At 40.4% G+C, this 13301-nt stretch overlaps 1 protein-coding gene across 2 annotated transcripts in view; it reads left to right on the top strand.

Annotated features, from left to right (window-relative positions):
* The window catches only part of LOC127451856 (dnaJ homolog subfamily B member 6-like), a 56754-nt gene extending 50272 nt beyond the window's left edge, over positions 1-6482 (top strand). For both annotated transcript variants that reach the window (XM_051716853.1, XM_051716860.1), the window contains exons 9-10: positions 5244-5393; positions 5926-6482. In XM_051716853.1, the coding sequence (XP_051572813.1) occupies positions 5244-5393; positions 5926-6020 (245 nt within the window). In that variant the 3' untranslated portion in view covers positions 6021-6482. The remainder of the gene's footprint in view (positions 1-5243; positions 5394-5925) is intronic.
* Positions 6483-13301: the final 6819 nt, after the last annotated feature.

Below are 13301 nucleotides of genomic sequence, written 5' to 3'. Positions count from 1 at the left end.
TGATCTCTAATGAATTTCAATGATATTTAAAATTTAAAATTACCTCAAGGACTTTGCTACGGCTTTCTTTAACTTCCTGAGACCTGAACATGACTGCCGTTGCATTATCCATTTCCCTTTTTGATTTGTAACTAGTAGCACCCAATAAACATGCCAAAAAGCAAATAAAAGCTTTTCTAGAGCAAATAGTTTTCCAAAAAAAAAAAAAAGAAAAAAAAAAAATATTTATAATAATAATAATTAATGGCAACGTGTGGAGAGCGGGACTAAGATGTTAAATTTTAAAAAATACCAAGCTATAGAAAGTCATATTTTTTTGATCAAATTGTTTAAAATTTTTTCAGGAGTGTTGGTTATTCATGTTTTTGAGACTTTCCAGACATTACAGCATCATCCAATCACTGCCAGCCATGTTAAAATAAAATAATGCATTATAAATTCTGAATCTAAGTACTGATTATCATTGTCCCATGTCTGCCCACCATGGTGAGTGGTCCAAACATTGTCATGGTCTCGGTGAGTCCGCAGGTTTGTTCTAATGTGTTTACGTTCTCTCTATTTGTTTCAGGTGCCACTGGCATGCGGAATCAGTATTTCCATGGGAACATTGATTGTTTCCATGGGAACGCTGGTCATGCCAACTTTCAGCTGGCTGTCGGCCTGACCTTGTTTGTTTTCTGCCTATATTTACCCCACTCTGTTTCGTGTTCATTGCTAGATTATTGTTGTGTGTGTAGTTACTCACCGCCCTCTCTCTGCTCTAGTTGTTCCTGTTATGTGTTTTCTCTGTTGGTTGCCAGTCTTTGCAGTACTGCAAAGTGGTCAACTCTTCATCTGAGGATTCCTTATCGGTTATCCCTCTACACTACCATGACGCACTCACGCCAACGAACACACTTTCCTCCAGAGGATTCCTCGTGGATCTGCTCTCCACACTACCATGATGCACACAAGCCTACGAACGCACTCTCCATCACCACGCTGAAGGTGGTACCGGGTTACCATACGCTTCGCCAGCTCAGCTGTGTATTATAATTAATACATTCTGTTAACTTTGCCTCCACACTTGGATCTCTGGTTTCATACTTGACAGAACAATCAAGCCAGGATGGATCCAGCAGAGGACATTAACCTTCGGTCTGCACTTGCTCAGCAGGGAGTTTTGTTGGGTCGCCAGCAGGACCAGATCTCTGCCTCCAACCACACCATAGAGATGATGACTTCACAGCTTGTTGAGCTCATGTCCTTGGTCCAACAACCTTGCCTGCCTCCCGATACTGGTCCCACTGCGGAAGCTCCCGCACTGGCCCCAGCGGTTCCCCCCAGCATCGGATGCTCTGAACCCGTCTCAACCCTCTTCTCCTGCAAGGGCAGGGTTCTTCTTCGTGGAGAAGAAGTATGGCTCACTTAGACCCTGTATAGATTATCGGGGGCTGAATGACATCACGGTTAAGAATCGCTATCCTTTGCCGTTGATGTCCTTGACTTTCGAACTCTTGCAGGGAGCGTCTGTCTTTACGAAGCTGGACCTACGCTTATCACCTTATTCGGATCAGGGAGGGGGATGAGTGGAAGACAGCTTTTAACACCCATAGGGGGAATACTTTGAATATTCGGTCATGCCTTTCGGATTGGTCAGCACCCCGCTGTCTTCCAGAGGCTCGTGAATGACGTGCTTCAGGACACAGTCGACCAATTTGTGTTTGTTTACTTAGATGATATTCTGATCTTCTCACAGAACGTCAAGGACCATGTCCAGTACGTCAGGTGCGGGTGCTTCAGTGACTGCTAGAGAACTGTCTGTTTGTTAAGGCGGAGAAGTGTGCTTTTCATGTGCAATCGGTTCCATTCCTGGGGTTCAGCGTCTCGTCCGAGGGAGTGCGCATGGACCCAGATAAGGTCAGAGCAGTCTCCGATTGGCCAACCCCAGATTCCCGCAAATCCTTGCAAAGGTTTCTGGGGTTTGCCAATTTTTATCGCCGTTTCATCCGAAACTACAGTCAGCTCGCCGTGCCTCTGACAGATCTCACCTCCATCTGTACTGAGTTTTGGTGGTCCCTGAGGACTGAAGCCGTGTTTTCTAAATTAAAAAAGAGGTTCACTACCGCTCCCATCCTTGACACTCCGACCCTACATGTCAGTTTGTGGTGGAGGTGGATGCGTCAGAGGTCGGTGTCGGAGCTGTTCTTTCGCAGCACTTTTCCTCGGATGGGAAGATGCATCCATTGTCTCTGTGTTTTGAAATAGATACCTCCATTGCCCCACCTGACACCATTCTACCCGCCTCTCGGGTGGTGGGCATGGTGTCCTGCGACGTGGAGGTGAAAGTCTGCTCCATGTTGCGCAACGCCACCTTGCCCAACGAGTGCCCAACGGGTCTGTTCTTTGTTCCGCGATTGTTACCTGCCATCGAGGGGTTGCTCGCACCCAGGCACTCATTAGGCAGTGATTTTGGTGGCCTTTGCTAGTGCAGGATGTTCGCTGGTTCATGTCCACTTGCCCTATTTGTGCGTCTAGTAAGACCTCCAGTCAGCCTCCGGCTGGCTCCTCCAACTGCTGTCAGTCCCTTCGAGACCCTGGTCCCACATAGCCATGGATTTTGTCACCGGTCTTCCCTGTCCCATGGCAACATGGTCATCATGACCGTGGTGGACCGGTTCTTGAAGGCGGCTCATTTCATTCCCCTCCCCAAATTATCTTTAGTGAGGGAGACGGCAGTTGAAGTCATTAATCACATCTTCCGCATTCATGGCCTCCTGGTCAGTGTGGTTTCTGACAGGGGACCCCAATTCGTGTCGCGATTTTGGGCAGAATTCTGCTGACATCAGGGGGCTACTGTGAATTTGTCTTCTGAGTTTCATCCCCAGATGAATCGGGAGGCGGAGTGAGACAATCAAGAGCTTGAAAAGACCCTGTGTTGTGTAGCCTCCCGTAATCCATCTTCTTGGAACTCTCATTTAGTCTGGGTCAAGTATGCCCACAATTCCTTACCATCGTCACTTACGGGGCTATCGCCCTTCCAGTGTTGCCTAGGTTACCATCCCCCTCTGTTCCCTGCCCAAGAATCCATCGCACCTGCAGATAGTCAGAGAAGCCCTCCTCCGGACTGGTGCACGTATTAAGAAGTCGGCGGACCGTCACCAGTCTAAGCCCCAGCTTACGTCTGCGGGCAGAAGGTCTGTTGTTTTCAAAAGACATCCCACTCCGACTCCCCTCTCATAAGCTGGGGCCCAAATTTATCTGACCTTTTCCCATCGTGAAGGTCATTAGCCCGGTGACGGTCTGTCTCAAATTGCCCCCTTCCTCAGTCGCGTCCACCCAGTGTTTCACATCTCCAAAATTAAACCTGTCATTCGGTCCAATTTACATCCCTCCAAACCTGTCCCACCTCCGCCTCGCCTAGTGGAGGGCACTCTGGCTTATTCCGTCAAGTGGTTGCTCAATGTCAGATGCAGGGGCAGAGGGTTCCAATACCTGGTGGACTGAGAGGATTATGGGCCTGAGGAGAGATGCTGGGTCCCGACTCGGAACATTCTGGACCGATGGATCAGTTCCATCTTCGTCATGGTAACTCTTCTGGGTACGCCAGGAGGCATCTCTGAAGGGGGGGGGGTACTGTCACAGTTTCGGTGAGTCTGCAGGTTTGTTCTATTGTGTTTACGTTTTCTCCATTTTTTCAGGTGCCGCTGGCATGCAGAATCAGCGTTTCCATGGGAAACTTGATTGTTTCCATGGGAACGCGAATCATGCCAACTTTCAGCTGTCTGTCGACACCTGCCCCTTTTTTGTTTCCTGCCTACATTTACCCCACTCTGTTTTGTGTTCATTGCTAGATTATTGTTGTATGTGTAGTTACTCACCGCTTTCTCTCTGCCCTAGTCGGTCCTGTTACGTGTTACATTATTGGTTGCCATTCTTCACCGTAGTGCCCGGATTGTGTTTACCTTCCTGTTGGTTTCTTCGCTTGCTTTGACTCTTCACCTGAGGTTTCCTCATCAGTTATCCCTCTACACTACCACGATGCACTCATGCCAACGAAAACACTTTCCTCCTGAGAATTCCTCGCAGATCTGCTCTCCACACTACCATGATGCACACAAGCCTACGAACACACTCTCCTCCAGAGGGTTCCTCGCGGATCTGCACTCCACACTACCACAATGCACACAAGCCTACAAACACACTCTCCATCTCCATGTTGCAGTCGGTGCCGGGTTCCCCATGCTTCGCCAGCTCAGCTGTGTATTATTATTAATAAATTCTGTTAACTTTGCCTCCGCACTTGGATATCTGGTCTCATCCTTGACAAACATCATCTGCAGCCTGAAATTGAACTTTGAGTCGGATTTTAAGGGAGTGAATGTACTTAGCTGAATAGAGAGCTGTAGGATAATCCCTTGCTCAGTTGCTCAATATTTAGTGATTAAGGTTAACCTCCAGTGTGCTGTCTGTTTGCACTGGTCTCAGAAAAATTCGAAATGCACCTTATTTTCATCCTAACTCCATATAAAGCCTCTGAAAGGAACATTTTTCAGCTTTTGGATAAACTCATTGATTCTCAATGTGATAATGCACAGAAAATATATGATTTCTAAGGAAAAAATGTGCTATTGTACACATTAGTGTACATTGTTTTTAGCAGCGTAGTGTTTCATGATAAATCGCTCAAATTTTAAAAATGCCATATCGGATGAAACTAGAGACTAATCTTTTAACTCAAACAGGTTTTAATGTAAAGACTTTATTAGGTTACTTACCAGATGCATTTCTCCCAAAGACAAACTCCACTGAGATCGGCGCCATGTTGTTTTGTCACATGATATACATCGAATGTTTAACCCTTTACTGACAGCCCAGAGTCTTCTGAACTGAGAACAGCTGGTTTAAATGAATTTAAATTATGCTTTGCATATAGCGAAGCCAAAATACAACATCCACGCATGTGTACGCAGGGTCGTACGAGGTTAAAGACAGGACTTGGCAAAATACTGTAAGTTCTATATTTTGTCTTGTAATTCAAATGACTTGATTATGATATACTCATACACTGTATGGGTCATTCACACCTCTAATAACATTTAAAAGATGTGGATTGTCCATAATCCACACACATTGTACATTGTGCATTCAATCCATGTATATATCTGTAAAATAATAATATCAATAATAAAATAAAATAAAACATAAATGGGCAATTTAAATACCTTGCATATTCATTTTTGCTATCCTGGTCTTGTTCACAGGTATTCCTGATGACAATGCATTGGAGGAATGCCGCAGACAGAATGCCCTCTCTGGCACTGCATCACACAACCGTTATCTTAGAAATGTGCCCCAAAACCCTGTGGAGGAGGAAGAAGAGAGAGGCCTACAGAATCTGGGACTTGCCAAAGGTTTGTGTCCCAGCTGAGTACTTTGCCTGCAGGGTAGAGGTCAGAATAAGAGGGGGCAGTTTCATGAAGTGCTGATTCATAAAGATATACACTACTGTGTTTTTCAAGGTTGCATGTGAGTCAGATATTGAAAGCTAAGTTTTGTCTTGATGGCATCTATTTGTTCACAAACTTTATTTCAGTAGGCAACTTTTATGTTGCTAATACCTCTTGCTTTTGATGGAGGGTTATCTGCAAATTAATTTTCATGGTGAGCCCCAACAATGAAATCTCAGTGGAGTTATTAATTTTAAAGTGATTATTTTCTTTCTTGGTGTGTCCTTGGGCATAGGCAGAACACAGTTAAAATTTATTAGACAATACTAGAAAGATGTTTTCAAGTGTTAGTTTAGTTTAATACCTTGGATATTATAGTCACTGTTTTTTTGTTTTGTTTTGTTATTAATGAAGGTAAATGGTCATTTAGTGAGTGAATTTGTTAATGTCATATTCAATCAGAGTTCCTTGTATTGAATCACTTTCATTCTTGTAGGTTTTTTTGACAGCAGGAGAAAGAAACTCATGCTAAAGGAGGCAGACACCAAAAAGAAACGTGTGGCAAGAGTGGCTCCTCGGATTGGGGTGTGATTCTAAGAGTTCTGACAACATGTGTCTTGTGTTATCCTCACTGTTCACTTTCAAAACACTGAGAAGATATGAAGACTTGCCTGTTAAATACCCTCACAAAGGCTACAGTTATTCCTCTCTTGAAACTGTACACATACAAAGTTTGTTTCTCAAAGTTCTGCTTTAACTTATGTACATTATTTGAAGATTGAGTTCTGTTATTGACCTCTACATTTGTTTTGGAAAAAGTGCCATGGGAATGCATTAAATCTGGATGTCTTGACTATACAACTCACAACTAGCAATACCCAGCTACATTTCACCAATTCTTTATTTAAGCATCTATTTACATGGTTTTTTATTACCCAATAATATATCAGATTTGGTTACCTTCTTGCACTTATCATCTTGCATATCAAATGATCTTTCACTACCTAGATGAATAATAATAATAATAATAATAATAAAATGCAATCACACTTCCTTTGTTTATTTTATAATTAAGCATTGTTGTAGGGCATTCCCCTTCATTGTTGTGGTATTGGAAAATAGGCCATTCTAGACTAAGCAAAACCCCCATGTCCAAACACAACACTTGTAGGATAATTAAGCCCAACTGAAATATATTTATGTTTTAAACAGATATCTTGATTATTCTGTAAAAAATATGTTTGTATACACAGTGTTGGGGAGTAACGAAATACATGTAACTGGATTACATATTTAAAATACAAAATATAAGTACCTGTATTCCACTACAGTTACAATTTAAATCATTGGTAATTAGAATACAGTTACATTCAAAAAGTATTTTGATTACTGAAGAGATTATTTTGCATTTTATTGTCATTTGTTTCATTTAATATTTAGTCCTTTCAGATGGAAAACATTTATACATATAAATGATGCGATCCAAAGTGCATTTGAACAGCGGTGAAACACTTTCTTATGATGTTACATTCATACGAGCAGACAGAGAAGTTTGAAGTAAGTTTGGAGAAGAAGAAATAGAAATAAACCTTGTGTAAATTGTCAGCTTTACACTAAGCTAAAATGCTATTTCTAGCCATTTTACATGCACATGTTACCAGGCACAATCATATTTTTTATCAAGAAAATTCACGTTGGATCATAATTTCTTTTTTTCTAGTAAGACCTTTGATATTAGGGCAAAAATCGTATTCTTGATAATAATTTTTTTGTTTTCCTGTAAGAATATCTAAAAAAAACCTTAAAACAAGATCAATTTGATTTATCTTGTTTTAGAAACAACACTGCATAAGATATTTAGGTTTTTCAGAGAATGTATTTTTAACACATGTATTTTGTCTTACTGTACTGTTAGAGTTTTTATAGTCAAAACAAGTGAAAAAATCTACCAGTGCTGAAGAAGTAATCCAAAGTATTTAGAATACGTTACTGACCTTGAGTAATCTAATGAAATACATTACAAATTACATTTTACATTTACATTTATGTATTCTGTAATCTGTAGTGGAATACATTTCAAAAGTAACCCTCCCAACCCTGTGTGTATATATATATATATATATATATGTTACTCAGAAGTCTGTTTTCAGTACTTTCATATATATTTTTTATGAGGAAAATCATTCAGTTCAAACATATCAGTGAGACACTTTAAAGTTTGTTTGTTTGTTTGCTATACATTTGGTACATTATAATGCATTTAGCACTAAATGATAGAACACAAACTGAGGATTGGAAGTGGTATGTAAAAGATGCTTGAAAAATAGGGTGGCCAGATGTCCCGTTTTTCCCAGGACAGTCCCGTACTGAAGCACTTTTTCTAGTGTCCCGATTTATTCTGAAAAAATCATGTTTTGTCCCATATTTCCCCTCTCCTAAAATTTCTCTATTGCCTATGCGGCTTTCTCAGTCACGTGAGTATTCTAATCAAAGGTTGCCAAGGATACGGCTTGTAAAACCAATAAAACCACACAGTGTTATTTGAAGTACATGACTGGATTAAACTATCCAATCACAATCCCCTATCAATAGACGTCCAGTTAGTGAACTTATTGAAGAGTCAGTTTGAAAGAGCACACAGATGAAACTGCAGCTGGAAAAATGTCAAGGAAGCGTGCATGTACATTTAATTAGGATCTTCAAAAAGAGTTTACATTTCTAAAAAAGAAGTCACAGACAGATCCTAGTAAAGTGAGGTGTGAGATTTGTGGAGCTCGCTTTTCCATCACCCATGGAGGCCGCACCGACATCGCACAGCATGTTCATACAAACAAATAATGTGGATTCTGCAAAAAATAAGTGTGCCACACCAAGTATTAGCGATTCTTTTTTTGTGAAGTTCAGAATCTGATAAGGTACACGCAAGTGAAGGACATTTTGCTTATCATTCTGTTGTGAACGTCCATAGTTTTGCACATTCATGACCTGAGAAAAGTTTTGCAGGCCAGGCTGGAGGAATCATTCATACCCTCTGACATTAAAAAGCAGTTGGATGCCCTGGATGAAGCTGGTGACATGCGAGCGGATGATTTCTTTTGTGCAGAAAAACTTTTATTCAGCATCGGTGGATTACCTCCAAAATTGGAGCCGCTTATTGGAGAACACAGAACAACTTGAGTGGGCCCTACTGAGAGACATTCCAGAGTGGAAAGACATTCAGAGCAGCCTCGAACACTTCTACTCCAGAATCCCCACTCTCAGTTTGATTGATGAAACCATGCTCTTTGATGAGTGGGCTTGCGCGAAAAACACTGTCACTCGTCGCATCACTGAGTGGAACATGAATAAGACGGCCATGTCTGAGAGATGGACAGACGTTTTTTGTGAGCTGGAGAGCAAGACAATCAACTTCAGAGTCTTAGCCAAGGTCGTGGAGTTTGTTTTATGCCTGCCTGGGACATCTGCATCTGTGGAGCGTGTGTTCTCATTAATGAATGCAGCATGGACTAAATCTCGAATCAATGTAACAGTCATGAAGGCAATGCTTTTCATACATCTTCATTTTGGACTGGACTGCTCTGCATTTTACGATAAACTCTTGAAAGACAAGCGCACACTGAAAAAAATAGCTGCCAGCGAAAAGTACAAGGTGACAACAGTTACAGATGCGGATGCACCCTCTACTTTGCATTGATTTGTGCCTAGGCAAGGATACGTCAATTTCATTTTTGCTGGGAGGGGGCTGTCCCGTTTTACACAAGCAGGAATCTGGTCACCCTATTGAAAGTGTAACCATTAAAGTGACACATAAGAGACAGTGTAAAAGAAAATAGAATGATGAGAAAACACAGAACAGGCCAGTAGAGTGGGTGCTGAGAAAGGAAAGCAAGAAGGACAAAGGAGAAAAAGAAGGCAAAGAGATTTTTGAATTATTTATTCACCAATGTGAGAGAACATGTTTTCCCCACTCTGTCTTTTGATCCAGTCTTAAGCACTGTATCAATATTTTAGAGAATACTCCAGATGTGGCATGTTCCTTCAGAACTTGGAGCATGGCGTAATTTAACTCCAACTAATGCATGCATGTTTTTTATTTATGTTTTTTTTATTTTATGGTCTGTGCTAAGTTATAGCTCCTATATTAAAAAGGAAAAGTAAAACTATTTGAAGAGATGGAGAGATACATAGACACATTTAAGTAAAACATATTATTATACAACATTTAGTTCCAGTCATTATTATCACTCCATTTTTTCTATATTATTCGCTTCTGTATTCACAGCTTTCCAAATAGTGGTGGGGATTTGAATTGTCATTCATTTTGATTTCGTTCACTAATTCATTCAGTGACAATTTCCATGCAGGTATAGCTGCAGGCCGGAGAACTCCAAATGGGGGCGGAATCTCCAAAAGAGGGTGGGGTTACTCAAGAAGGGGACAGGATTACTCCAAAAGGGGGTTGCCCCAACTCCAAAATAGGACGTCACTTCCACACATGGTTAGGATTAAGGAATAGTTCACCCAAAAATTAAAATCTGCTGATAATTTACTCACCCTCAGGCCATCCAAGATGTTTCTTTCTTCATCAAAACAGAATTTAAGACTTTTAGGATTTCATTTCAGGACTCCTCCTCTAACAAAGCAAGTGAATGTACTTGACTTTTAACTACAAATGTTCACTTCCGTACATCTCTGTGATGCGCGCTCATGAGAGGGATGACGTAAACTCATTGGTAAGGTCACGCGTCACGTGGAGGAGGAGGCAGGAAGCGCATCATTGTTTACAAGAGAAACTTGCACAGAACACAGACCAAGTGCCGTTCACAAACCAAAACAGTCCAAAACAATTTCAAAACAATATAAAATAAAAAAATCATTTCCAAATAATAATAATTAATAAAAAACAATGTAAACAATGACGCGCTTCCTGACTCCTCCTCCACGTGACGCGTGACCTTATCAACGAGCTTACATCATCCCTCTCATGAGCGCGCATCACAGAGATGTACGGAAGCGAACATTTGTAGTTAAAAGTATATAAGTATTGTTTTGTTTCTAAAAATAATCAATCGTTTGCATTCAGAAGAACTTTATTTGTTGACTGCAGTCGTGTGATTATTTTGATGCTCCCTAAATATGCATTTTGGACCGTCAAAAAATGGAGTACATTCACTTGCATTGTTTAGAGGAGGAGGAACGAAATCCTAAAAATCTTAAATTCTGTTTTGATGACGAAAGAAACTCAGATACATCTCGGATGGCCTGAGGGTGAGTAAATTATCAGCAAATTTTCATTTTTGGGTGAACTATTCCTTTAAGCTCAAAGTATCCTTCGGTCAGAAGCGAATGCTGAGCATCTGCATACAGGACGCGCAACGTAAACCTCGTCATCAGCAGATTGCTTGAGAACTGAACGTGCGCAGCCCGATTTTTCGCTGAGCGTTCACGTCAAATTGGAAGCATACCTGGGGTTAGTGAAAGGGTTTGGTTTGGGACTCCCTATATCTTTGCTGGTGGTTTGGAGCTCCCGCCCCTTTTTGGAGCTCTGTCTGCTATATCCTTCTCACAATTTCTGCAGAGTGCAGATTACATGTTTACGACAGCAGGTGGCGACAAACAAGCACATTTTATGTTGTGGCTGTGAGTGAGTCATTCCCTACTTCCGAAAATCACATACTGTCAGAGTATGTACTGTATTTGATGAAGGACGCACTTCTTGGCCGGTAAAACAGTACGTTCTTATTTTGGTATGCATGCCTGTAGTGCATTAGGACATACTTCATTCGGGATGTGGGTATTGACCCGTGACCCGAATATATGACAAAATAACAACAACCGCGAAAATAAACGACTCTGGTTTTGTTAAACAAGCACCATTTAAGGACAAGGAACAACTTTCTTGGTATATGTATCACTTACAGTTGAAAAGAGCCAGCTAACTTCACTGCCATTCTTTTAAATCCAGAATTTTGAATGTGACGTCTCCTCAGCTCTTGAGGGTTAATGGGATTATAAAGTGTTCGATCCGCACTTCAGAATCTTGCCAGACATAGTCATCCAGCTATTTCTTGATTACTGTTTTATGAATACTGAGGACTAGGGTTGAAACTATTAGTCGACGTTATCGACAACGTCGACAATAAAAAATTGTCTACACAAATTTTCGCTGTCGAATAGTCGTTTGATCTCATTTAATGTAACATGAGATCACATTAAACTCTAATGATGGAGCGCGAGAGCAGCACTGCAGCTCGTGCCTGACTGAGGAGAGGAAGAAAACACAACTCACAGTCCAGATGCACTCTAAACTTTCACAGCTTCAGGTGATGTAGATCACAAAGTATGAGGGAATTATACAAAAACACCAAATAAGTAAATAAGTAAATACAGAAGCACTCTCGTTGTGGAATAAGTGGAGCCGGAGCTCTTTAAAGGAAACACCCCAGCGTTACATCTTAAATGCAGTTATATTTAATGCATTATAGCTTTATTAAAGTTAAAATAAAACGGAAGCAGATCATGTTAATAACTACAAACTCTGAAACAGGTATTTCTCTGTGTGGTCAGCACCTCTTCTATGAGTTGCGTGAAGTTTCCCAATCTTCTCCCAGCTAAAGCACGCACTTGCTGCAGCTTGATTATAACGTAATGGCTCGCGACTTATTGAATCATAATATGTGTGTCACTGCGCATTTCTTATTATGAAGAAAACTGGCAATACGCAGTTTTATTTATAAAAGAGTTTGCTTTTTGAGAGTTAAAGATGGATTGAAGTGAACACAAAGGTGAGAGAGGGTAGTCTTTGCCCCATTATACACTGCAACAAAATACATTTTGGTTTGTTTTTGTTTTGGCTTGTTTTCCAATATAAATATCTAAAACTCCTATAAAACAACATTCATTTACTTTAGCAGCTATACTGCAGAAGACATTATATGAGAATGTTGAAGATAATATAAAAAATATATATATTTTTTAAATATCTAAAAATCCTTAAAAAAAAAAGCATTCACCTGAGAAGCTGCATATAATATATTTACACTTGCTTTTAGAGAATAGATCTTGAATAGAAGTATATTTTGTCTTTACTGCACTCACAGAAACTCGCAGTACAACCAAGTGAAAAAATACACTTATGTACAAAATACACTTATATTTAAGATACATTCTCTTAAAGCAAGTCTAAATATCTTATATGTTGTTTCTCAAGTACATGTATCTTCTTTTAAGGATTTTTAGACAATTTTAATTGGAAAACAAGACAAAAACAATTGATAACAAAAGGATTTTTTTTTTTTTGCAGTGAATTTCTTTACTGAATTAAATTTATTTTATTTTAATTCAGTGAATGACATTTAGAGGTATTTTAAAAGATGATTGTGTGCTCTTTATTGTTAGTAAGCATGTTTAATGCAACCTTTTAAGTCAGGGCACAAGCTGAATAATCATTTAAGAGCTAATGATTAATCATTGCAATAATCCCTGAATAGTCGAATAATCGTTCTAATAATCGTTAGATTCGTCGATTATCAGAATAATCATTAGTTGCAACCCTACTGAGGACAGGACCCTCAGCAAAATCCTACTCTGTCCTTGCAGTTACATTCTCCCTTCCCTCTCGGGCCACAAGGGGGCCCCCTATAACTGTCTAATTGAGCCATAACAGCTTTAAGTATATTGAAAGAAATGTAATCAAAAACGATCTTGCTTTGCAGGGCCTCCTGTTGGCTTGGGGCCCCTAAGCGGCCACTTATACCGCTCATAGCTAGAAACGGCCCTGACTGAGGATTCGGACATATTAATCCATTGGCAACCTGTTTCAGCATACTATATAGTAGGGAAGTATGGATATTCGGCCACAGCGACTGACTC

This window comes from Myxocyprinus asiaticus, chromosome 2 (genome assembly GCF_019703515.2).
Source record: "Myxocyprinus asiaticus isolate MX2 ecotype Aquarium Trade chromosome 2, UBuf_Myxa_2, whole genome shotgun sequence".
In the NCBI taxonomy this organism is placed as follows: Eukaryota; Metazoa; Chordata; class Actinopteri; order Cypriniformes; family Catostomidae; genus Myxocyprinus; species Myxocyprinus asiaticus.
The sequence above is the reverse complement of the archived record's forward strand: the minus strand, read 5'-3'. Positions and strand labels throughout refer to the sequence as shown.